At 40.8% G+C, this 23,574-nt stretch overlaps 2 protein-coding genes across 3 annotated transcripts; one reads left to right on the top strand and one right to left on the bottom strand.

Annotated features, from left to right (window-relative positions):
• Positions 1-31: 31 nt before the first annotated feature.
• On the top strand, positions 32-11,823 carry LOC309693678 (ankyrin repeat domain-containing protein 13C-like). The gene is made up of 13 exons (XM_082513129.1): positions 32-849; positions 942-983; positions 2,542-2,646; positions 5,131-5,216; positions 5,438-5,483; positions 5,686-5,752; positions 5,905-6,049; positions 6,152-6,283; positions 6,845-7,006; positions 7,092-7,171; positions 7,315-7,413; positions 10,257-10,357; positions 10,456-11,823. Exons 1-13 carry the CDS (start codon positions 489-491, stop codon positions 10,584-10,586), a joined length of 1,557 nt encoding a protein of 518 aa, XP_082369255.1. The 5' UTR covers positions 32-488; the 3' UTR covers positions 10,587-11,823.
• A 974-nt stretch (positions 11,824-12,797) lies between these two features.
• LOC309693679 (uncharacterized protein) lies at positions 12,798-23,290 on the bottom strand. 2 transcript variants are annotated; one of them, XM_082513131.1, is made up of 12 exons: positions 23,208-23,290; positions 20,068-20,201; positions 17,137-17,252; positions 16,338-16,415; positions 16,215-16,252; positions 15,914-16,047; positions 14,743-14,821; positions 14,518-14,637; positions 14,324-14,413; positions 13,908-13,991; positions 13,600-13,762; positions 12,798-13,477 (listed from the first exon to the last, which is right to left on the bottom strand). In XM_082513131.1, the coding sequence occupies exons 2-12, from the start codon at positions 20,189-20,191 to the stop codon at positions 13,286-13,288; spliced, it is 1,218 nt and encodes a 405-aa protein (XP_082369257.1). In that variant the 5' UTR covers positions 20,192-20,201; positions 23,208-23,290; the 3' UTR covers positions 12,798-13,285. The 2 variants fall into 2 exon arrangements, with proteins under 2 accessions (XP_082369257.1, XP_082369256.1); XM_082513130.1 differs by lacking the exon at positions 23,208-23,290 and adding an exon at positions 21,584-21,907.
• Positions 23,291-23,574: the final 284 nt, after the last annotated feature.

The raw sequence follows: 23,574 nt of genomic DNA, 5'->3' as shown, positions 1-23,574 counted from the left end.
GCGAGATCTGTCAGTTGCCTGCTAACGGGGTTAGCAGAGATGTTAGCTGAGGCTCAGTATTGTTGTATCGCCCGATTCTCCTGAATTCAGCCGCAAAGCGTCGATACCGTTTTAAAACCTGCATCCGAGAGACACGGTAGAAGAGACAACGATGTAGTCGTTTGCTCTTCTTTCTTATTATCCCGATTCATTGTTTGTGTGTGTGGTTTTTTTAATGTTTGTCATTATTTTTTGTTTTCATCGCCGCACCCATAGATAAATCAAACCATATTCATTTTCTTGCAGCTAGCTAACGTGTCCTAGGAACCGCGTACCGCTATTTTAATAACAGAAGCGTTGCGAAAAAGCGTCGCCGTTAGCTCAAAATTTCTAATAGGACTGAGCATTTTTCATATTTGTGGAGTTTTTGCTAATGCCCACTACCATATCGCATCTTCACCATACGTTAGCCTCGTGTGTAGTTCACCAGTTACCGCACGATAGACATCATGACAGGTGAGAAGATACGCACCATGAGAAAGGACCACAAGAAACCGAACAAAAATGACGAGATAATGGACACGTACGATGAGACCTCCAACGGGACTATCTCTAACGGCACCGGTAAGCATTTCAAGTCCAACAAGGCTTTCCAGAAGTCAATCAAAACCTCGGCACAACAACAGCAGCAGCTCAATGCCAACAACATCAACGGTAACTCATCAGTTGTCAGCGACAACAACAAGAACCCAATAATCCTGACCAGTGACGACTTGGAGTTCCCTGTGCATGAATGCGTGTTTAAGGGAGATGTGCGTAGGCTCTCCTCTCTCATCAGGACCCACAGCATCTCCCAGAAGGATGTGCATGGTAAGCTTTCTGCTGTCATGTTTCCATTTCCATTTACAGTGTTTGTGCTAGAGGCTGATATTTACTTGATGTGTTTATTTTTTTAATTCCAGGAAACACACCTCTTCACTTGGCTGTCATGTTGGGCCACAAAGGTAATGCTGAACCATAGAGTAGTAAAATGAAATAACCTCATTTTAAAATTGTTATTAATATTATTGCCTTGCACTGGATTAAACAAAATTACCAAGAGCACTCTGAAAAAGTAATCTTCCAGTATCTGCTTAAGCCCAGGAAATTTGACTAAATCTGCCGTGCTCTCCGTGGCCTAACATGGCTTTATTAAAAGAGTATTTTGAATCCTCATTAAAAGCCCCCTTTGAACGCAGCAGTTCCCTATTCCTGTGTTGGAATAGCCCACATACCCTTTGTGCGCATAACCGTGTCTTATCTGACCTCTACAGAGCAGCGATAACATAATCTTGGTATGACACATTAGTTAGGCTCAGAGAAATCCACATATATCAGTAATTGCATACAAAGAAGCCAATTTATGGGCACAGAGACACAATTTCATTTATGTGTCAATTATAACACAAATTTGACTCAAAGCTCTTTGTAGTCTGTGTACCACGCAAAGTCCTCTAGTCCTGAAACCTTAATTTGATACAGATTAAACTGAACTATTAGAAAAGAATTTGTTTCTTGCCCTGGCGACCATGCAATTAGTGGACAACTCGCTCTACCACCTGAGCCACAGCTGCCCCGTACCTACTTCACTGTTTAACAAAGTGGCTGTCTGATGCCTAGTTTGGCATGCCATCAAATGAAGACAGAACAGCTGCCTCAACTTAATCCAGATGCAGACAGCTGTTTCACAGTCTGCAATTATTTCCTTGCTAGAGCCAAATCTGCCAAGTATAACTGTAGGAATGAGTAAAGTCAAGAGTCTTCATGCACTCCTGTCATTTGAGTAACTGAAGACCAAGTGTACTACTTTTAGTTTTTATGGCAACTCCGCCGACATGCAGGAAATGTTTAGCGTAAGCATGTGTCTGTCTCTAATGTGGCCAGCATTACCATCTGTTTGCTTCTCTCCTGCTCTCTCTGCGCCCATGCACTGTGTCTTTATAGAAATTACTCTAAATTGAAGCTGCTCTGATGTACACTTTGTTATTTCAGTTGTCAAACAGTGACACAAACACAGCCTGTTATGACTAATATCAACCACATGTCGCTTTCGAGCCATTTTTGAACCTGCTGCTCTCTGCTGTTAAAACCCTGACATTGTAATGGATGAGATTACATTCACATAAGTTAAAGGCAATGGTTGTGGTGTGATTTCAGCACCCACAGCTCTAAACATGTTGTCAGGCCAGCTCACCGATTAAAGCAAACTGTTTTGGGTTTTTTTGGGAGAGGATCCTTAAAGAGAAGCACTTTAGTCAGGAAGTCCACAGAGTGCTGCAGCAGTATACAGCATGAGAAACATTATTGTGGGTAAACCCGTTTTACCAACCCTTCAAATCATGGTCCTGTAAATGAGCGCAATTTGAGCATGTGCAGAACACTATATAGTGGCCTTTTGCAAATATTAAAATTGTTTCTAATAACAATGCATGTAGTGATAGTGCAGCAGTAACAGAACTGTAGAACTAATCACATTTGTCACTCATTGTTTGGTTGTTTTCTTCTCTTTTTCCTCCTTTTCAGAGTGCGCTCTCCTCCTGTTGGCCCATAATGCACCTGTAAAGATAAAAAATGCACAGGGATGGAGTCCTCTAGCAGAAGCCATCAGCTACGGCGACAGGCAAATGAGTAAGCCTAAAACTACTCTGAATAGCTGTAGACTGACTTGAGCTTTTCATATTTGGATCTGTTTGTTGCAATCTCAGTGTCACACCTGCAATCATACACACTCCCTGTTTTGACAGTTAGGCTGAGTTCTGCCTATCTGAGGGTTATATAGATATACAATGTGTTCTTTAGACAGTATTTGTGGGTTATTCAGTCATATCGGTAATTGGGAAGGTGTTCTGTATGAATGTTCATATTGTAGTGGTGTTACTGAACATCAGCTTGATAGCTGCAGTGTTTTGGTTGGATTTTCTTTCCCCACATGCTTTGCACTGGCATCAGGAATCAAATGAGTTACTCTGATTATAGATGAAATCTTAAGTTTCAGAGAACATGTCTACATTAAATGAGGGTTAGATCAGTGTTTCATTTTTTTTTTTGACAAATAAAACTTGTGTAATAAGGCTGAAGATGTAGAATTTCTAGCAAATTGTCTCCTCCAGTATTGTCGTAAGGTAATGAGATAAGTGTTAGTATTCAAAGGATCATTTGTTAGTCATGTAAGTGTTTAACCACAACAAGTGCTGTCTGGCCATCCCATCTAAAAAGCTATGGTGGGGATTTTCTCTGAGCACTCACCATCCAGATGGGCTGGAACGCTGCCTTAGCAATGGCTTAGTGTTAGCCCCAAGCTTAAAGCTTGCCACTGCCCTGCTTAACGATGCTACCGCTTTTAGGTTCGACATCTAGTGAAATAGGTCAAATGACATGTAAAAGGTCCCAGCTAATGCTTTGGAGATATATTCGCTCCTCTGTCCTTGTAGGTTTTGGGTTAAGTTAGTGCGATTTGTTCAAGCTAAAGTAACATATAAATTGTCTGCTAAAAGGGCTGAATAGTAAATAATTTATTTTAGTTTCTGTAGCTGTGCTGAGCTGCACATTTTTAGTTCTTGCTTTTGGCTCTATAGATGATACGAGTGAGCTATGAGCATCATTTTCTTACACAGCCTGCGACAAAGCGTTTGAGGCCTGGTAGTTTGAATAATGACCCTCAGCCTTGTTAGTATGCGTCTCGGCTCTCTGTGCTTGCTGTGGCAGGCTGTCTTGGGACTGGGACCGGGAGCTTTGCTTTTGAGAAGGTCACATCACTCACAAGGGTGAAGGGGTGGCAGAGGGGCAGAGAGGGGGCCGGGTGCATTTAAACCATGCATAGAAATTCATAATCCAGTGACAAAGGATATTTAGATTTAAATCTTTGGCTAAATTACAGCCGGTGCACAGCTGGTGTTAAAGAGAGACAGAGAGCAAGGAATAATAATGGGGTTTGCCAAATGTCAAGTGTCTATTTGTGTGTGTTATAGCTTGTCACAAAGCACTGCAGTCTTATCATTGGTCATCAGCTTTCACTTTTACACATGTGCCCATCGTGTCAGCAGCTCGCTATCTGGACGTGCGATTATGAACTACCCGAGTGCAGCAGCGTGTGCCTCGTCAGCACTTCTCTCCTCGGTCACGTCTATTTTCTGCCTAATATTTCCCCTGGCTGAAATAACCAAGGATACGTGTGAGATATGCTGAGATATAATTTTTTTTCTTCTTTTTTTTTTTGTGGTTCATTCTGGTATCATTGAGAGGACGCTGGTCAGTTTGTGAGAGGAAGTCGTGCACTTCACGAGCCAACGGGTTACATCAGCCGATCCAAACACGGCTGTGGTGTCTGCACAGTTATATAAATTATATAAAGCTGGGTGGGATTCAGTGTTTTTGTGTTATGTAATAATCTATGAAAATCACACAATTTTAACTGACGCGTTGTGGCAATCAGTGTGTCGGGGTTTGGGTGACAGAGTTCAGTCCTGTGGACTGGTTGTGAAATATGCATATCCTGGCACTCATATCTCCCTCAGCGCGAAAGGTCATCTGAAAATGCTGGAAGAGAGGGTGACCACCATAAAATATTTGTGGCTTGTGCCAATACTCATGCTTTAGGGGTTTAAAAATGTATTAATAACATGCACTCAGCAGCTCCTGTTAAAATGCACAGTTGTGACTTTAGATCGGGGTCAAACATAAGGCCAGGTGGCCAGAATCGGCCTGGCAAAGACTCCAGTCTGGCCCACTGGCAGGCTGAAAATGTGAAGGAGGGCATACATTTTGGGGACCTTTAACTTTATTTTTATATGTTTTACAGTCTTGGTAAAGATAGCCTTATGACCATTCATGCAAACCAGAGGAATTAAGTAATAGCTGAACAATGAAATCATTTAGAAAAACTGAGACATGCTGTTAAAATTGCCACTGCTTTTTCTTATATTAAGATATTTCAGGGGTTTAATGTGTAGCTAAACATCTTTACGCTGACAGAAAGGACAGTTTCGCCTGCCCGGCCCACTTAAGATCACAGAGGCCTGTATGTGGCACACAATGTAAAAAATGAGTTTGAAAGTCATACCACATTTTTATAATACACATCCATTATGATCCATCCCTGTTGTCTCCCCCCAGTCACAGCAATACTGCGGAAACTAAAGCAGCAGTCGAGGGAGAGTGTGGAGGACAAGAGGCCAAAATTACTCAAAGCTCTCAGAGAGGTGAGACTCATTTAAACACTGTGATGACAAACTCAGGTTTTCCACTGACATCGTTAAACCTTTAGTCCCATAAAGTTTGAAAAACCTTCTCTGTATTGATTTGGTTAAATGTCTGCTGACTACCCGTGAGCATGCAATATCAAGTGATGATGCACGTATAATCTGAACTTTCTGTTATGTTGTGCGTTGACCTTTTGATGTGTTTGAATGCTTTGGTGCAGCTCGGTGACTTTTATCTGGAGCTGCACTGGGACTTTCAGAGCTGGGGTGAGTTTTAACTTTCACACAAATGTGAAATTTTCTGCAACATATTCTCACACACAGCTACAGCTTGTAATAGTTTGAGGCTGCTCTTGATTTTTAAATCCTTTGAAAATTTCCGGAGCTGTAACCTCACCCAAAACCCTCCATTACGTGCGAACACAGCAGGAAGTCACTATTGAATAAATGCACGTCTCATCTGTTGTAGTGCCTTTATTGTCCCGGATGCTGCCATCCGATGCCTGTAAAATCTACAAGCAGGGCATCAATATCAGGTAAGATATAAATACTAGCTAAAGTCTGCCCCCATCTACACCACTGTGTGTTTAATGTAGCATGTTTCCTATTGAGGTCGAGAACTTCTTTTAGCTCTGAAAAGTAGGACGTAACTATCTTCACACACTCTTCCTCCCCTCTCTTGATTTAGACTTGACACCACTCTCATAGACTTCACCGATATGAAATGTCAGCGCGGCGATCTTAGCTTCATTTTCAACGGCGACGCCGCACCGTCCCAGTCCTTTGTGGTTCTGGACAATGAAGCAAAAGTGTACCAAAGAATACACCACGAGGTAACTGGGGGGGCATAAGGAGACCTCTGTTTCACATCATGTTATCAGAAAGATGTGAAAGAAATGAACAGCAAGAAGTTGACTCAGTGTTTTTGCCCCAAGGAGTCAGAGATGGAGACAGAAGAGGAGGTGGATATTCTGATGAGCAGCGACGTCTACTCTGCAACCCTTTCTACCAAGTCCATCACTTTCTCCCGTAGTCAGATCGGCTGGCTCTTCAGAGAGGATAAAACAGTAAGGCTTATTTCACAGTATGGTTAAAGCAAAAGCCAGAGGGGCCGATGGCGCGATATGGCAGCCTCGCTTCTGTCAGTCTGCCCCAGGGCAGCTGTGGCTACAACTGTAGCTTGCCTCCACCAGTGTATGAATGTGAGAGTGAATGAATAGTGGTATTGTAAAGCGCTTTGGGTGCCTTGAAAAGCGCTATATAAATCCAATCCATTAAAAGAAATGGGACAACATTAGGAGGAAGAAGGGGGGAAAAAACATATTAAAGGAACTTTGGGGTTTTTAAGCACCGGGACCTTTCCCATTTTACAAAAACAGTTGCCTCGAGGCGTTTTATAGTGTAAGGTTAAAAATCCTACAGTATTCTGGAGAAAACTGAGCAACCACATTACAACAGTGGGAAATAAACATACTTAGCCCTTAGGTTTTACCTCATGACCCCTTGAAGGCATCACAAGCCTCACTTTGATCCTCCATACAGCCTGTGCAGCACATCCCAAGTTTGAAATTTTGTTTTTACTGCTGTTGCATTGGAAGTATGGCACCATCTGTTTGTTTCCTGTACAGGAGAGAGTTGGAAACTTCCTGGCTGACTTCTATGCAGTGAACGGTCTGGTGCTGGAGTCAAGGAAACGGCGGGAGCACCTAAGTGAAGAAGACATCCTGAGGAACAAAGCCATCATGGAGAGCTTAAGTAAAGGAGGCAGCATCAGTGAGCAGAGTTTTGAGGTGAGAAGGAAAGAATTCAGGGCCGTGGCTTCATCCGCCAGCGGTGAATGGTGCTAACACTGACGGATGTTTTTCTGCCCTCCAGCCCGTGAGAAGGCAGTCCCTCACAGCTCCAGCACCCAATACAATTTCATGGGAGGAGTACATAACCGCGGAGCACGGAAAGTAAGCACCTTGTGTTTTCTACGATGTCATCAGTCCTCACTGTAATTAGGAATTTATTCAGGGCAGGTAGAAGAAAATATGTATAACTGCTGAGTGTGAAATAACATCTTTTTGTGTTCGTCTGTGCCTCTTCTCACCTTCAGGCCACCTCATCTTGGCAGAGAGCTTGTTTGTAAGGAAAGCAAGAAGAACTTCAAAGCTACTGTAGCCATGAGCCAGGATTTCCCTCTAGGCATTGAGTCGTAAGTACATCCCTTGCTCCTTAGATCTATTTGCGAAGCTTTCTGTGCAGATTGAGCCTGGGTGGATACACTTGGGATACTAGAAAAGGGTAGTGCAGAGATGAGATGAATCACATCAGATAATTGGGCCAGGTAGACAAAAGGGCTTCAACTGGTTGTGGGAGAGAGCCACTGATGAGAAGATTACAAAATTCAAACACTCCCCCACCTTCACCACCCTCACCAAAAATGTTCTTTTGCTCAGCTTGGCCACCATGGGAACCCGGCACGGTTTGTTTGAAGTTAAAATTTCTTATTCGCTTCTTTTCATGCCTTACTGTATGCACCTGTAACCTTGGAGCTGCAAGGCTTTCGTGTGTCGAGACTTGTTCTCAGAGTCGGGCCAAATGATGGGCCTGGCTGATAAGAGTTTTTCAGTTTTAAATCTTTTTTTTTATATATATATATATATATTTTAAACCTTGTTTTTTTCCAAGAGTTGATAATAAATTTTGGAAAAGATTTTTCCCCAAAAAATATTTTATCTGACTTGGTTAAGTCAGTGTAGGTTCTTCTTTTTAGTCTGTGAAACTTTCACGTCTCATTCAAGAGGCTTAATTAGCTCTAAAGCCACTGATGGGAGGCTCCCAGGTATTTAACAGGTGTTGGGGTTTGTCCTGAGGATTGCTGTCCCTCTACTAATCATGCAAGTGTTCAGATGAGCCAAGGTGTGAATCCTTGATAAACTGGTTTGTATGTGTCAGGAAATTCTTCAGGAACTCTTTGGAATCATCTTAATCCCAAAGATACTTTATTATCTTTGGGATGTAATGAACAAAACCATCCTTTCAGTGCATTGCATGTTTGTGCATCAGAAAGTTGGCTTTTAATTCCATCATCAATCAACTACATGTTTCATGTCTAAGAAGCACTGGTTTCAGTGTTATTGCTGCACGTTCCCAGCTCCCCCCCCTTCTGTTCTGGTTTTGTTTGCGGTCACAAGTAGTCTTTTGGCGACTGTGTACGAAAGAACTAATAAAAAAAGATCCAGCACTTTAAAAGATCATTTCACGTTGCCCTCATTTGGGATTCAGGCGGGATGTGGCTCGGGTTTAAATATTACGGGAACTTAGTAAAGGCAATAAATTGCTTTATCTCGTCTACTGAATGAACCTTAATGGAGACAGCAATAAAAACCTCTCTTTATCAGAGCTAATGTTTTTTTTAATGTAATTTTTCCCCTTTGCATATTTTTCTTTGTAATGTTTAATATGCTATGTTTAGTATTTGATCGTTTTCGGTTTTAATGTCATAATGACCCAAAATAGACAGTGCTCTAGTTGTTGATGATAAATAATATAATTTGTACGATAAACCTTTTGCACTTCTTGCATCATTTCCAGCCTTGGTGCTGGTAGTTCCCCAGCCCGCTTACCTTTCACTCTAAACTGCATGTGTGTGTGATTTGTGTGATTGATGAAATAAAACACTGGACTATTTTCTTGTGAATCGGTTTGGGGGTTCACAGAAACTGATTTATTATCATCACGGGCAGCCATCAGTGTCACTCCAGTGTTTTAGGTTTAACTTTTACATGAAAGGGAGTTTTAGTCATGAAAGAGAAAAGACCTGGACGGCTAACTTGTAGCTACCGCCACACATGGAAGTGAGGTAAAGTTAATATGTGCATGAATGAATGAAGGGGTAAATAAAATGGGAGCGTTTACTACCTGTTAAATTGTGTTATATTATCGTGCGTTTGTCCTAAAAATGAGTTAGTATGCACAAATAACTTCCTGAGTCTGGAAGTCTAACATTCCTTAGACTTCAGCACAAAAAAGTACTTCACAGAAATTAAAGCCAGGCCGATGTAGAATTTTTAAGGCTGATAGTTTGTAATAAAAAAATCCGATATATAGGACGATATTTTTTTTATATTTCTTTCAGACATTAAACACAAAGCATTCTATTATTTTTATTTATTTATTTATTTTTTATTAGTCCTTACTAAGATAAAATGACAAGATAAGAAGATTATTGCGACAAGTCATGGATTTCTCGTCTTGCCAACAGGGAAGTTGCAGAAGGCCCTCTAGTGGAGAAACTATGAAACATCAACACTCATAGCATGCTTAAAGGTTATTTCTCCCGCCTTCCCTTTACTTTTTAAATGCCGATCACGGCATATCGGCAGATAGCCGGTATCAACTATCCTCTTGTTATTTATGTGTTATATGAAACTATATAATATATGGAAATTGTTAACCTGAAATATAAAGTCCATAAATATATAAGATCTTTAAATTTTTGTGTTCATTTTACAGGATTACCTTTCTTGTTCATACTGGCATCACTTTGTTGTTTTTAAATTTATTTAAGTGATCTAGTTTCAGCTCGGGTGTAATCAAAGGGTCATTTAGAGCTAATGCTGATGCTGGAATAGTTTCATTTAGACAAAGCAAGTGAATATTTCTTTTAAAGGGGAAATGTTCTTTCCTTAGAATGCCGCTTAGGAGCGCGACGCAAAGACTGCAACTTTGAAATGACGAAGAAATCTTGTATCAGCAGGCGAAGTTATTACAGCAAACCAGGCAAAATCTGCCTTTCATATGACATCGTGATCAAATGTGAATCTGTCTGTTATGAATAATAAATTCAGAGGATCACCACTTAGAATGACTTGAAAGTGTGTGTGTGTGTGTGTGTGTGTGTGTGTGTGCTGAAGGTCGAGTGGAGAAAGTGGCTGAACCTCTACCAAGATTTGCAATTCAGTCAAAATCTCGAATTGCATTGAATCCGTTTTAATTTTTTATTTATTTTTGTAAGAATTTGTGAGGTTCTGATTTACTCTCTTCTGCTTCCAGATTACTGAATGTGTTGGAGGTCATAGCTCCGTTCAAGCACTTCAACAAACTCAGAGAGTTTGTCCAGATGAAACTTCCGCCTGGTTTTCCTGTCAAACTCGGTATGTGAAGCGACCTGTCGTTGCATTCCTGTGAGTAGATGAGTTTCAGGAGCAGGATCACCAATAACCTTTTTTTGCGTGTGTTTCCTGCCTCACAGACATCCCCGTCTTCCCCACGATCACAGCGACCGTCACCTTTCAGGAATTCCGTTACGACGAATTCGAAGAGTCCATTTTCTTCATCCCCGCCGATTACAAAGAAGATCCCAGTCGTTTCCCAGACCTCTGATCTGTAAACGGGGATATGGCCAGCAAGTTTGGGAGTGCAGACAAAAAAAGGAATATTGTGTTGTTTTATTCTGTATTTATTAGCTGTGAAAAGGAAGGGGCGGGTGGGGGCCGGTCTTAGTGATCAGTTGCTCTGTTGGCTGATGGATCCAAAGCAAATCAATGCAAGCAGGTGTTAGAGCGCCACCTCACATGTAGATGCTTCGGGAGCCGTTTTTGTGAAATCGATGATAGCTTTCATTGTACTCGCTGTTCAACAGAGCAGTTAAACCCACTGCTCCATGCTGCTGTTCTCTACTCTGAAAGCTGTCAGACTTCATCGTCACTATTTAAATATTTCCCCTCATCTTCAAGGACAGAGAACTGACTTCCCATTCTTGAAAGTGCACTGACACCCTCGTCTGTAAATAATTCACGTCTGTACTTCACAACAAAAAGAATAGCAGATATAGCTATATCCTCAAACTGTGCTTAATATTCATTTATATATTATCTATAATATATAGAGAGAGATGGACTCAAATGAGTAACACTGTGTAGCAATACATTTCCGGTACTTAAGAATGTTTTTAACCAGCTGGGATAAGGTTTAGCATTAAAGAAGACCTCCATTGTTACAGTACGATATCCGAGCCTTTTCCCTGCGCAGGGACGCAGTCTCCTGCATCTTCAGGTTAGCTCATGTTACCTCTCGGCTGTCTCTCCATGTCTGTCGTGATCGTATGTGCTCAGTGTGTGAGTGAGTAACTGTACTGTACCAGGGGTTGTTGTGTGTACGTTTGTGAATGGGAGAACCCAGGTGAGATATCAGGTAAACTGTTCTTAGTTTAACACTGCACTGATAAGAAGTATATTTAAGGCATGCTCTGGCTGTGTTGGCCTCCTGGATCACATGCTTCTTTAAAGGTATATTCTCTGTTCTACTACCTGCAGGCTGGCTGGTACTTAAGGAGAAACTGGAAATTAGAACACTGACTCTTAGAAAATGTTTTAGTGCTTATAAATTCTCCTTGATTGTTGTCTGCATATGATTATCTTTTTATATATATATATCTATATGTATACATATATAAATGCAAGTAGAGGGAACTAAGCTGTGAAGTTGATCGTTGCTGGATCTCTCAACTCTCCAGATAAGACATTATCTGATCCATTGAGCTGTCTGGCTTCAGCTAATATGTACTGCAACCATACCTACTTCACTTCCCTTTAAATAAAGCACCAGCATCATCTTTCAACTGACTGCGTGTTTGTAATAAAAATTTTATGAGGCTTCCAGAGGGGTGGACAAATATTTTGATATATTGGGGATTCTTATCGCTTCAGTGGGTATTTTAGGTCAAATCTGGCGATGCTTCAAGACAATATTGTAGTCTGTTTATTAAAGAGGTGAGGCTAAGAAGGGAGAGCTGGTTTTATCCCAAGATACTAAAGATTATAAAATTTCCCCTGATTTATCGTCAGTGTGTGAAGACGCAATAAACTAGCAGAGCACTGTCCGTTTGGCTTCAGTGTTTAGTGCAGACATTGGAAAATAAAACTCGTCATTTTATCTGAAAAATATTTAATTTCTCAGAGCCTGGGCTTCTTTTCACTTTAATATGAAAGATTTAATATATTCAACATCCTAAATGTCTAGAAACCTATGCCAGATTAGTCCAAGTTAGGGTTTTAGACACAAGTCCCAGAGACCAGAATTAGCCCAGCAAAGACTCCATTCTGGCCGAGCTTAAGAAAATGTGAAGGTATGCTTAGATTTTCAACTTTTACCTGTCTTATCATCGGTTTTACCGCTTTTCCTGTTGATCAAGCCACGACACCGAAGTACACAAGCATTTTCTGTGAATTCATGAAAACCATATGTTCTAAATTTATAATTACACAACTTTATTTAAATGGTCCTGCCCACTTCACATCAAAGTGGGCTATATGTGGCCCACATGTAAAATGATCTAACTGAACTGGAAAATTTATGTTTAGAAATCCTCCATCAGCATTAGTTTTATGCCAATAAAGACTTTATGTAGTAAAGGTTAGCATTACTAATTTAGGCGCATCTGTCTTTGACTAGTTTGAAGGCAAAATTGTCTCTGTGATCAAACAGCTGAACCATGTCTGTGATTTAAGTGTTTTTAAACCAGATGTGAGGATTTTCATATCTGTATCATTAGCCCCCCCCAACCTGAGGTGGAAGTTATAAATTTTCACAGTCTTAGCTCTTTAAATAAGCTTTAATATATAAAAGAAATCCTTGATAAAACAATCAGTACTCTCAGATAACAAGAAGCTAAGCTAAGAAGCTTGCATTTTTGGTGAAGACAAGAGACCCGTGCATCACACCACCCCACACAACAGAAATGAAAAAGGTTCATATGTAAAGACAAATAAAAAAAGAAATCTGGTAACACAAGCTAAAGAAACGCAAAGCAAGCCTACTTCCAGTTGTAATCTATTACATCTGTAGCAGCAAAGAGCAGAAAGACCACTTACAGTAAATGTGACAAACCGAGAAAAATGTCAGGGCAGACGATTTTTAGCATCAAACATTTGCAAAAGGGCACGCTTCCCTCCTGTGACAGAAACTGATACATTTCAAACAATTCACATTTTCAGATTCAGCCCAGTAGGAAGGGGGGGAAAGATGTAGCTTTTTCACAACCAACATGGAGGGAGAATGTGGGAAAGGACGGGACGGACGAGTCAGTCACTGACGTCCATGTCCTCTTCGTGGCGATCATCGGCACCGTTAACTTTGGCCTGCTTCGCGGAACGTGCTGTGCCATTACCTTCTACCGACCGAGGAGACAAAGCAGAATCGTCCGAGTCCTTCCTGTCGCCTCGCTCCTTCTCGCTGTCGTATCCTTGCTCTTCCTCATCGTAGTCTCTGGTGATCTGGGAAAAGAAGCCGATGCATGAGACACCTCGAAAAAAAAAGTAAAAAAGTACAAACTCCCTCCGACTGGCTAACATTAGAAGAGTGATGCTCACAGGGTCCAAAACCACAACACACCAACCTTAACATCTTTCTCTGCATCTGATTTCCGGTCACGTTCCCTTTCTTTGTCTTTACTCTTCTTTTTCTTGCTGCTGGAGCGCTCCCGTTCTTCACGGCCGCGCTCTTTATCGCTCCTACGGTCCCGGTCCCTTTCCTTCTCCCTCTTCTTCTCTTTTTTGTGTCTGAACAGGATGGAAAGTGAAAAGTCCAGAATAAGATTAGTAATGGATATATGTTTACTTCTCCTTTAAAAAAAAAAAAATCATTCAGGAGAAACTTAAAATACACATTCAGTGCAGCCAGAAGGTATTAAACACATCAGACAACCTTCGAGGAGATGGAGACGGGGAATTTTTCCTTTTAGGAGACTTCTTAGGAGAACGGCTGGCGCTGCGACTTTTCCTGCGTCTCCTGCAAACAGAACAAAATAATTTAAGTTTTGCACATACGCAGGATATTAGAAGCAGCTGAAATAAATACATTTGACTGAAAACCAAAAATCTAGTATTTCATTAATAACTGTCATATGCATTAAATCTTATTTCCTGTTAAAGCATTAGCAGCTTTATCGTGATTAGGGAAGTACTATACTTAAAAACGTACGTTTAACTATTCTGTTCCTGTTGATTTTGTACTTTGGTAAATCTGACCATAGAACAGTCATTAAATTCTCTTAATATTAAAAGGTCTTTACCAGAATAGAATTCAAGCACTTGTCAGCTGAAGACCTTGGCTGTACTCACCGGCTCACACTGCGTGACCTCCTCGCTGTGCTGTAGCTTTTGGGTGGTGTTTTGGATTTCCTTCTCCCTGCATCTTCTTTCTTTCGCTCTCTGTAGATAAAAAGAAAACATGCATATAGATTTAGATCTCAGGTTTCCCAGCTGCAGACCTCAGAGTACAGGTTCGAGGACAGGTTTTTACACAGTTAGCACACCTGGATCTGCTGGGAGATCTCCTCCCTCTGTCTCTAGAGTGGGTGTGTCTCTTGCGCGGGCTTTTGGAGCGTCTTCTGCTTCTCGATCTGGATCTGCGCCTCGACCTGCTTCTGGTTCGCCTGAAACCATTCATTCACAACATTTAACTTTGCTGTTCATGTGAAAACAAACAAAACAAAGTTTCCTCATCTCAGCTCTGCAGATGATAAGTTTTAGTAAATCACCTGTGTCTTGAATGCGATCGGGACCTCCTCCTTCTGGATCTGGACCTGGACCGAGAGCGCTTCTTCTTTGTCTCCTTATCTGCACGTCAGGAAAATGAAATACAGGTCAAGTTCCAGTACTCTGTGTTTTATCCTTTAAGACCTACCATAGAACCAAGTCCGCCAGAGTTATCTTTATATTTTTACATGCTGTAGTGCCATTTTTGAGAGCATTTCAAGTTGCTATACATCAATACAACCGTTATAGCCCAAATTTTAATGAGATGTAAGCATTAAGTCTATAATAACTACATAAATTGCAAAAAAGTGCAAACTACAAAAAATTGAAAATTGTTTTTGTTTGTTTTTTTGAGTGTCTTCATAGTTTTATTTTTGAGATACACCAATTTTTATATACTGCTGGAAAAACAAAAATAAATATTATAATGCAAATTTGCAAAGAAAACAGCACGTGCATCAAAATAAACCATTTCCAGCAGTGCAATTTGAGTTCTAAGCATCCCAGAAACTATTCAGAAAAGCATGAAGTCAAACATGACTTTTAAAAACACCAGTATAGGCATATAAGGCCCCGAAGGTAAAAAACAAAAAAGAGGAAATGGTAAAAAGAAAAAGAAAAAAAGATGCCACTTCCGGTTTCAGCCAGGTAATGGCGGACATACGATAGTTCGCGCTGACGTCTATTCCAACGTAGGAAGTGTTATGAACAGCTGATCGAATTGGCAAAGCGTGTTTCTGGAATATTATGTTTTTGTTGCTGCAAGTGCTTTTTATGCTGTTTTTTGCAAAACTATATGTGGAAGGAAACCGTAATCTAGGACGAGCTGATAGCATAAGAAGTACGTACAACTCCTCCGGTTTCATGTGCAAAAAAAATTATTGCTAGCTTACGTGGTTCCGGTTCTACAGGGATTTAAGAATAGTTACGCAAAACGGAGCGTGCCTGCTCCGTCCGGTTTTAAAGGGTTAACAAACGTTTTTTCTTAACACTGAAAACAAAAGCAAAAACAAACTATTTGCAAACATGAAAACCTGCCAAGGAAATCATCTGAGGAAGTAAGCTGACCTAATAAGTGTTTGTAATGACAGCAGTGCAGACAATCCAGACACTGTTTTATACCGCAAAGCCAACATCCTAGCAACAAGATCTTCTGAACTTTAATGTACTCACGTCCGGGTTCGATAGCAGCAGAAATGAGCGACTGGGCCTCTCTGACTCTCTTCATTGCCTCTTCGATTTCTTTATTAGCTGCGTCAGCCTTCAGCCCAGCATTCAGGTTTATTCCAGCCGCCAGGGGATTCAGTCTAAACAAATAAATATTAATTAGTTGACTCATTACTACAAAACACCAAACAACTGCTTCTTTCCTGTGCCTCAGTTGTTCTACAGTGCCTGGGAAAAATAACAACAACAACAAAAAAAAAAAACCCTAATGCACAGCATTCAAAGAAGAATCTTTAAAGAGACTTACTTTGGATCCGTCATCAATTTCAACAGCTGATCAGCAGCCTGTGTGGAAACGGGAGGATAAAGACTGTCAGTTCAAAACATTCAACATCAACTTCGTTCACTGCCATTTCAGAAAACCTCTCACCTGGGGATTCATACCAGCTCCGGGGAATCCAAACGCTGCCATTGCGTCTATATTGGGTGCACCAAAGGGGTTCGCAAGCTGGAATAAACAAATTTATGTCAGGCCAAGAATATCCAGATACGAACACCTAACAAGTGTTTATGTAATTATATTGGTGCTATCTGATACACTGGGCTAAAAATCACTGTTTATGTGCAGGAGACTAATTTCTCTCATTAGTAAATGGCCAGCGAGGCATGTAAAGATGTGATGTAAGCAGACACGCTGTACATTAACCGATGCTGATATACGCTTTCGACTTGAAATGACAGAAACATGGCAGAGCCGAAGGAGTAACTGATGGATATGCGAGTGGATGAAGGAAAACCATAGACAGGATACTACTTGGTCACAACTTGGCAAGAGACCTGTAACTCGGCAACATGACTGACTGCTTCAAACTATTTATACTAAAAGGATGTGAATGAGCACAATACAATTTTGCATTACCACAATCCTACAAATAACCAAAAAAACAGAAATACAACACAGGGAGAAAAAACAGATTTAAAGAACTATACAAACTACCAGATGGACTTTGATATGATCCAACTTTAAAACAAAAATAAACAAAAGCCAGTTTATCTGTGAGTCGTATTTTTATGTTATCTTACACTCTGCTTCTGTATGTCTTTAAATGCATAATTACTTTTTCAAAAAAAGGCTTCAAGTTACATTTTGTCATGTCAGAGCAAAAATGTTAAGACTTTTGGTTATGTCACCATGTAACATCCAACACAGTTAAACAGTGAGATCTTACAGGTGGATTGGGGATGGGATTAGGCATCGGAAGAAGGCCTCCCCCTGGCAGAATTCCTGCAACAGCATTTGCTGGCGCCAGCAGTGACAAAGCTTTAGCCTCATCTGGAATAGATCCTACAGGGATAAAGAAAAAGGCATTAGGAGAGAAGAAAGGTTTCTCACACTCTCACACACACACACACACACTACAGAGAAGACATTTTGGAGAAGAAAAAAAAAAAGAAAAAGTGTTCACATTTCTTCACATGTTTACCTCATACATCAGAGAAGAGTTCCCTTAATTCAACATAATCATTGCAGTGACTTAACTATTGCTGGAATAAATCACACTACTCCAATGAACACTGCCAAGAATAGATCACCTGAATGTGTTTTTTAAGTCATGAACCAAACGTTAGCAAGCACAGCTGCTTCTCCAGTTCGGTGTGCCCTCAATTTTCATTTTTGACGTTTACTGAAACAAGCGATTCACGTTGGCGGCTTCGCTACTAAAAGCACACAGAGAAAAATTGAGATACACACACACAACAGAGAGAATTTTAGGGATTCGGCAAGAACACTATGCAAACCATCAGCGTCTACTCACCACAAACACATTTCAGAGAATTAAGTAGTTTATATGCTAAATGGCAATAACAAAATTCAGGCTAGATGCTGCCTGCATCATTATCTCAGTATCCTTACCTGTCACTGCATCAATTAACCAAACCTGGACAGAGGATGGTGGGCTGTTTATTTTAAAATGCAAAATACCTCCAATTTTATCTTTTAAATAGCTCATCATCATCATCATCTCACACTTAATCCATTCACAAAGAGACATCACCTAAATACAGACACACAACACTTAAACACAAGAGCACACTGGAGAGAGAAAATGCTGCAGGAGACAAAACGGTTGGATGGTATTTTCAGCAGGGCCTGGTATACAGGACTGGCTGAGCCAGGAAAAAGAACTGTAAAACACAACAACAAAAGAAAACCACTGTTAAAGAGGATACTGGACCAACACTACGTCATGTCGGTCGCCTATCTCAGAGGATTTATACCAGAGAGTTTTAGTTCCATGTATTTATTAAATCACTGACTAGTTTTCCCCTTGTCAAGTCTGAAATTACATCGTGAGGTTAAAAAAATGTTTTAAATCTACTCTGTGCAGAGTAGGCTACTTTGGCATTAGTGTGTTTCTGTATTAACTAAAAAATAACCCAGACCCCTGACATATACAATTATTGCACCAGAGCCAAATAACTGGTGTCACTCCCAAGTTGATGTTTTTTAAAGCCATTTTAAAAAAGGATGAGGCTGGAAATATTCTTGTTACTGTCCACAAATCTAGTGAATACCATCTCATGCCTGATTTAGACTTCTGTGGGGCTACAACACAACTTACACAAGTGGTTGCGTTACCAGCATTTATGCTAGTGCTGTAGCATTATGTGTAAATTACTGTGTAATCATGTCCCCGTGTTTTACATGCAGTCCCAGCTGATATAAAAGTGTAAAATTCGGGGATCTTTTCCCCCTCCTGGGTCTCTGTTCTTTGTTTAGGTCATTATTAAATCACATGCAAACATATTTTCCCTCCAACTTCTGAAATGCACAGGAGGAATCGGCGGTGCTGAACAGACCAACTGCCGTACTTTCGGCTGTATTTCATTACGTTATCATAACATCATGTGATAGCATAGATTTCCGACACAGATTTCCAGCTGATCAGGTGTAAAACTTTCAGAAATATATTGTCTGACTTCTATAGAAGGCGAAGTGGTTTCTTTAAAAACATACAGTAAACGTAAAGTACTGTGGTGTTATTCAAACAACTGTCCATCTGCTGGGGACTACTTCCAGCTGTTGTTTAAAATCTGTTTGCGTATGCTAGTGAGCTTTTAAAAGAGCATGATGGTGCCTGAGGCACCGACTCTAAATAAACTGCATCAGCTGCAATTACCCTAATGAACAAACAAGCATTTACTAGTCTGTGGACTTGAATGGCCTCTGTGTTTTCATGGGATTTGTTGACATTAAAAAGTGATGAATACAGGCAGCCTTATCTGCAAAGGAACCGTTTCTTAACCATAAAACACTTGACCAAGCAGCCCTCAAAAGTGTCGTTAAATAGTGCAGAATTTGCACAGTTTCAGGTTATGCCCTAGAAATCTGAACTTTATTCTCAAAACCACCTGGGAAAGACAATTTAGACAGAAGGAAAGAAAAAGATAAGGCAGAGAAAGAAAAAAAAGGAGACAAAATGAGAAGAGAGAGAGAGTGGTGGGGCTTGTATGCTTGCTGGCCTTTGCAAATGTCTACAATTCCCTGTTGGCAGGCAGAGGACCACTTTCAGCCATCAACGAGGGGGCTGCTTTTGCCTTCTTCACTACAAAAATTACACACACACACATACACACACACACACATACACACACAAATAACAGAGAGAAGTTTAACAGGGGGTAGTCCAATATATGGTGAGAATAAAAATGCATTTGGTTAAGCATTTCAAGTACATCACTTCTGAACTTTGACGTGCCTGTGGTGCCCACAGATGTCTGTGTCCTGGTGTGTAAAGCAGAGTTTGGTACACTGAACTTTCTGAGCGCAGAGCACATTACTGTTTTAGTCAGAGACAAACACCTCACTATATCCCGAACAACTTAACTCCAGGTAACAAAGATCTGTTTAAGGGCTGTTGTGCTAAAACAGATGTGCAATGCGCTAAAACAGTTCACCACAAATCTGACAGCAGAAGTCTGCTTTAAACACACGAGCCATGGGAGGAGAATGGCAATACCACTTTCATTCAAAATTATCTTACAAAGCTCATATAAGCATGCCAGGGTGAATTCACAGGAGACGGGAAAAACCAACAACAACCTTTTTACAGTCTTGCACCATCACAATTCATTCAACAATGAGCTTTTATACAAACCTTCAGCAAACGGGACCACTATCAGCGCTCTGTCCACAAACACCGTGTTAGTCAGATGCTGAGACACACCAACAGACTCTGGCTCCTGGAACTTCACAAAGCACACCCGGGATGTCACCGGCATCGGCGAATCACTATAGAAGTGGTAAAGAAGAATGACGTGAATAAACTGCAATAAAAAACATTTTTACAAAATCTAAACATTGCTTTCTTCAGCCTCTTTTGACATCCCGATGTAACACTGAAAATGCAAGGAGCAGCAATAGCAAAGGTAGAGGAGTATAAATGCCTGGTATCAACCGTCCAAATCAACGGTTCACAAGTGAGGTGGAGAAAAGATTGGAGCAGGGTGGAGTGGATCGAGACAAATGTCAGGGTGATTTGTGACAGAAGGATGGTGGCGAGTGTGAAAGAAAGAGTACATAAAACTGTAGCGAGACCTGCTATGATGTATGGTTTAAATACAGTGGCACTGACAAATAGACAGGAGGCTGACGCTAAGATGTTAAGACTTTGACTTTGAGTGAGCAGGATGGACAAAATCAGAAATGAGTACATCAGAGGGACAGCACATGGAAAAAAGGATTAGATGATTTGGACACATCCAGAGGAGGGACAGTGGATATATTAGACAAAGGATGTTGAATATGGGGTTAACAGGCAGGAAGAAAATTGGGAAACCAGAGAGGGGGTTCATGGATGTAGTGAAGGAGGACATGCAGAGGATTGGTGTGACAGAGGAGGATGCTAGGGATAGGGTGAGATTGAGGCAGATGGTCAGCTGTGGATCCCTAAAGGGAGCAGCTGGAGAAAAATGTTCTGACAACCTGATCTGGTCCAGTGGCACCCACATGCTGTGTTAGTCACTTAAGTGTGGATTTGACACACAACAAATATATGCAGACAGAGTTTAAAGCAGATTTATAACATACACTTTAAACAGAAATAAATACAAGTACCCAGGCCCTGACTGTATACTTTAGAAGAAAATTTACTGTGGACTGTTGGAAAGACTCAATTATAATAAAAACGACTGGGGAAAGGAGGGGTAGAGTTATCCTAACCCTAACAAAACATCGGAGAGACCGTTAAAGTTAATACAACTAATTTTTCCCTTCCTCACAAGCTCGACTTGGGCGTGTTTATATTAATTATTAATCACTTTTGCTGCATTTCCTCTCATTGATAAAAAGAGACTTTACATACTTTGAAAAACAAGACACTACGGTAACATTAAGACCCAAATAAACACCGAGGGGGACATATTAAGCCTAAATACACGTTTTTATCCCTGTTTAGGAAATAAGCAGACTATCAAAGACATAAATAGGATTAACGCGTGGTTCATGAGGCCAGACAAAGACATTATAAAAGACTGCGGGCCAGGTCACTGGTTAGCATGGACCTACGCGTGCATGCTAACCAGTCTACCAAGTCTACTAGGAAACACGACCAAACAGCCTGTGACTACATTATTAAAGCCGCTAATAAGCCCACAGACAATTATTTAACTTACTCTGGCGGAAATAACTTCAGCTCTTCGATGGTTCCCAGAAAACCGAACAGTGTCCTCATCTGCTCCGACGTTGTGCTCGGCGACACGTTCGTCACCTGCACCACCTTCGTTGTGTAGCTCATTTTCCCGACTTAAAACCTTTGTAACACAACCGCCAACTGCTAGTATTAAACCACACTACCGTCTATCCGCTGGTTACAAAACCAATTTTGGGTTTGTTTGGTAATTTTTTTCTGGGTATGCGCTAACTAGCGACTACAGCAAACTGTAGCGTTTCGCCGCCATCTTGGGTAATTATGGATTGAAATGCGCATGCGTGTAGCGAAACTGGCGGTTTTAAAGTAAATTATTAAAACAGCACATCATCAAGTCTGGAGGCTACTTTACCTTCATGGAATAAATCGACCGTCCTTTAAAGAAGCGTACTACAAGGTTTGTACTATGTAGAAATACTTTTGACCTGCAATTACTGATTTTATCTACTGTTCTGATTTTATCTGTTTTGATTTTATATACTGTTTTGTTTGTTTGTTTGTTTGTTTGTTTGTTAATTAGTTAGTTAGTTTATTTGCTTGTTTTAATCAATTTTAAATCATGCTTTTTATTTGTTCTTGTTTCTAATATCTCTGTAAAGCACTTTGAATCACCTTATTGTTGAATTGTGCTATACAAATAAACTTGCCTTGCCTTGCCTTGCAATTAATTACCAGCAGAGGGCGCCCTTTATTTTCATTTTTACATACAAGACGTGGCCAAAGCGCCTCATTCAGTATTGATGAGAAGTTTTGGGGAAACTACTTAAGCATAGCTTTTCAACCAACCAACATGAATTAATCCAGTCTGGTCAACTAAAGCTATTTAGAAAAAGCCATCCCTTTATGACATTTCTAAAAGGATTTATTGCGTTTAACTGGGAATATGATTGCCATTCAATGTGGAATAAAGTTGAATAATAATATCTATCAATCTATCTTGCCTTCATCTGCCTTCACACGCATAATTCATCCCAAAGGTGTTCTGTTCTGGTTGAGGCCAGGTGCAGGCCAGTCAAGTTCCTCACACCAAACTTCCTCATCCATGTCTTTATGGATCTAGCTTTGAGCACTGGTGCACACTCATGTTGAAAGAGGAAGGGGCCATCCCCAAACCGTTCCCACAAAGTTGGGAGCATGTAATACTTCATTGTATGATGAAGATTGACCAAATCTCCAGAAAAACAACCCTAGACCCTAATGCCCCCTCCACCTAATTTTAGTTTTTGCACAGTGCATTTAGACAAGTACAGTTCTCCTTGCAGCCTCCAAACCCATACTCGGCCATCAGATTGCTAGATGGAGAAGCGTGATTCGTCACGACAGAGAACATGTCTCCACTGATCTAGAATCCAGTGGCAGCGTGCTTTACACCTGTTACAGGCGTGGCCCTTTAAGGATGAGCCTGATGGGAAATGTGTGCGGGGCGGAGAGCAAAAAAAGAAGGAAAAAGGAAGAGTAACGGTTAACTACAGAAGAGACGAAGAGAAAGTAAATAAAAGGAATATAATAACTCCCTCGACAGCCAGAGTTGTATCGGCGATGCCCGCTGTGAGTAAACTGTTTCAGCCCACTGTACGCGGTGTTCGTACCTTGGAGGAGAAATAAAGGTTCGGTAAAGCAGTTTCCTACGTCTCCCTCGATCTTCTTGCTAGCGGAGTTGACCTGTATAGTAGGGGTGGGTTTTTATAATCGATTCATCGATTAAAATCGATTCCGGCTTGGATAACGTAAAATCGATTCATTAAAATCCTGAATCGATTCATTAAAATCCTGAATCGATTTTTTTAATATAAATTTATTTTGCCCGAAATGCCAGAATCTCTGGTGACATCTCACAAAATTTCAAGAACCACCAAACAGTTAAGACAGTAAATGAGAGCAGGAACACGGATTCTGCACATAGACTTAAACACACAGCGCGACCCGCGGATCAGAATCAGTGAGATGTCGCCTTTC

The sequence above is a fragment of the Aulonocara stuartgranti genome (assembly GCF_965226115.1).
Source record: "Aulonocara stuartgranti genome assembly, chromosome: 18".
In the NCBI taxonomy this organism is placed as follows: domain Eukaryota; kingdom Metazoa; phylum Chordata; class Actinopteri; order Cichliformes; family Cichlidae; genus Aulonocara; species Aulonocara stuartgranti.
The sequence above is the reverse complement of the archived record's forward strand: the minus strand, read 5'-3'. Positions and strand labels throughout refer to the sequence as shown.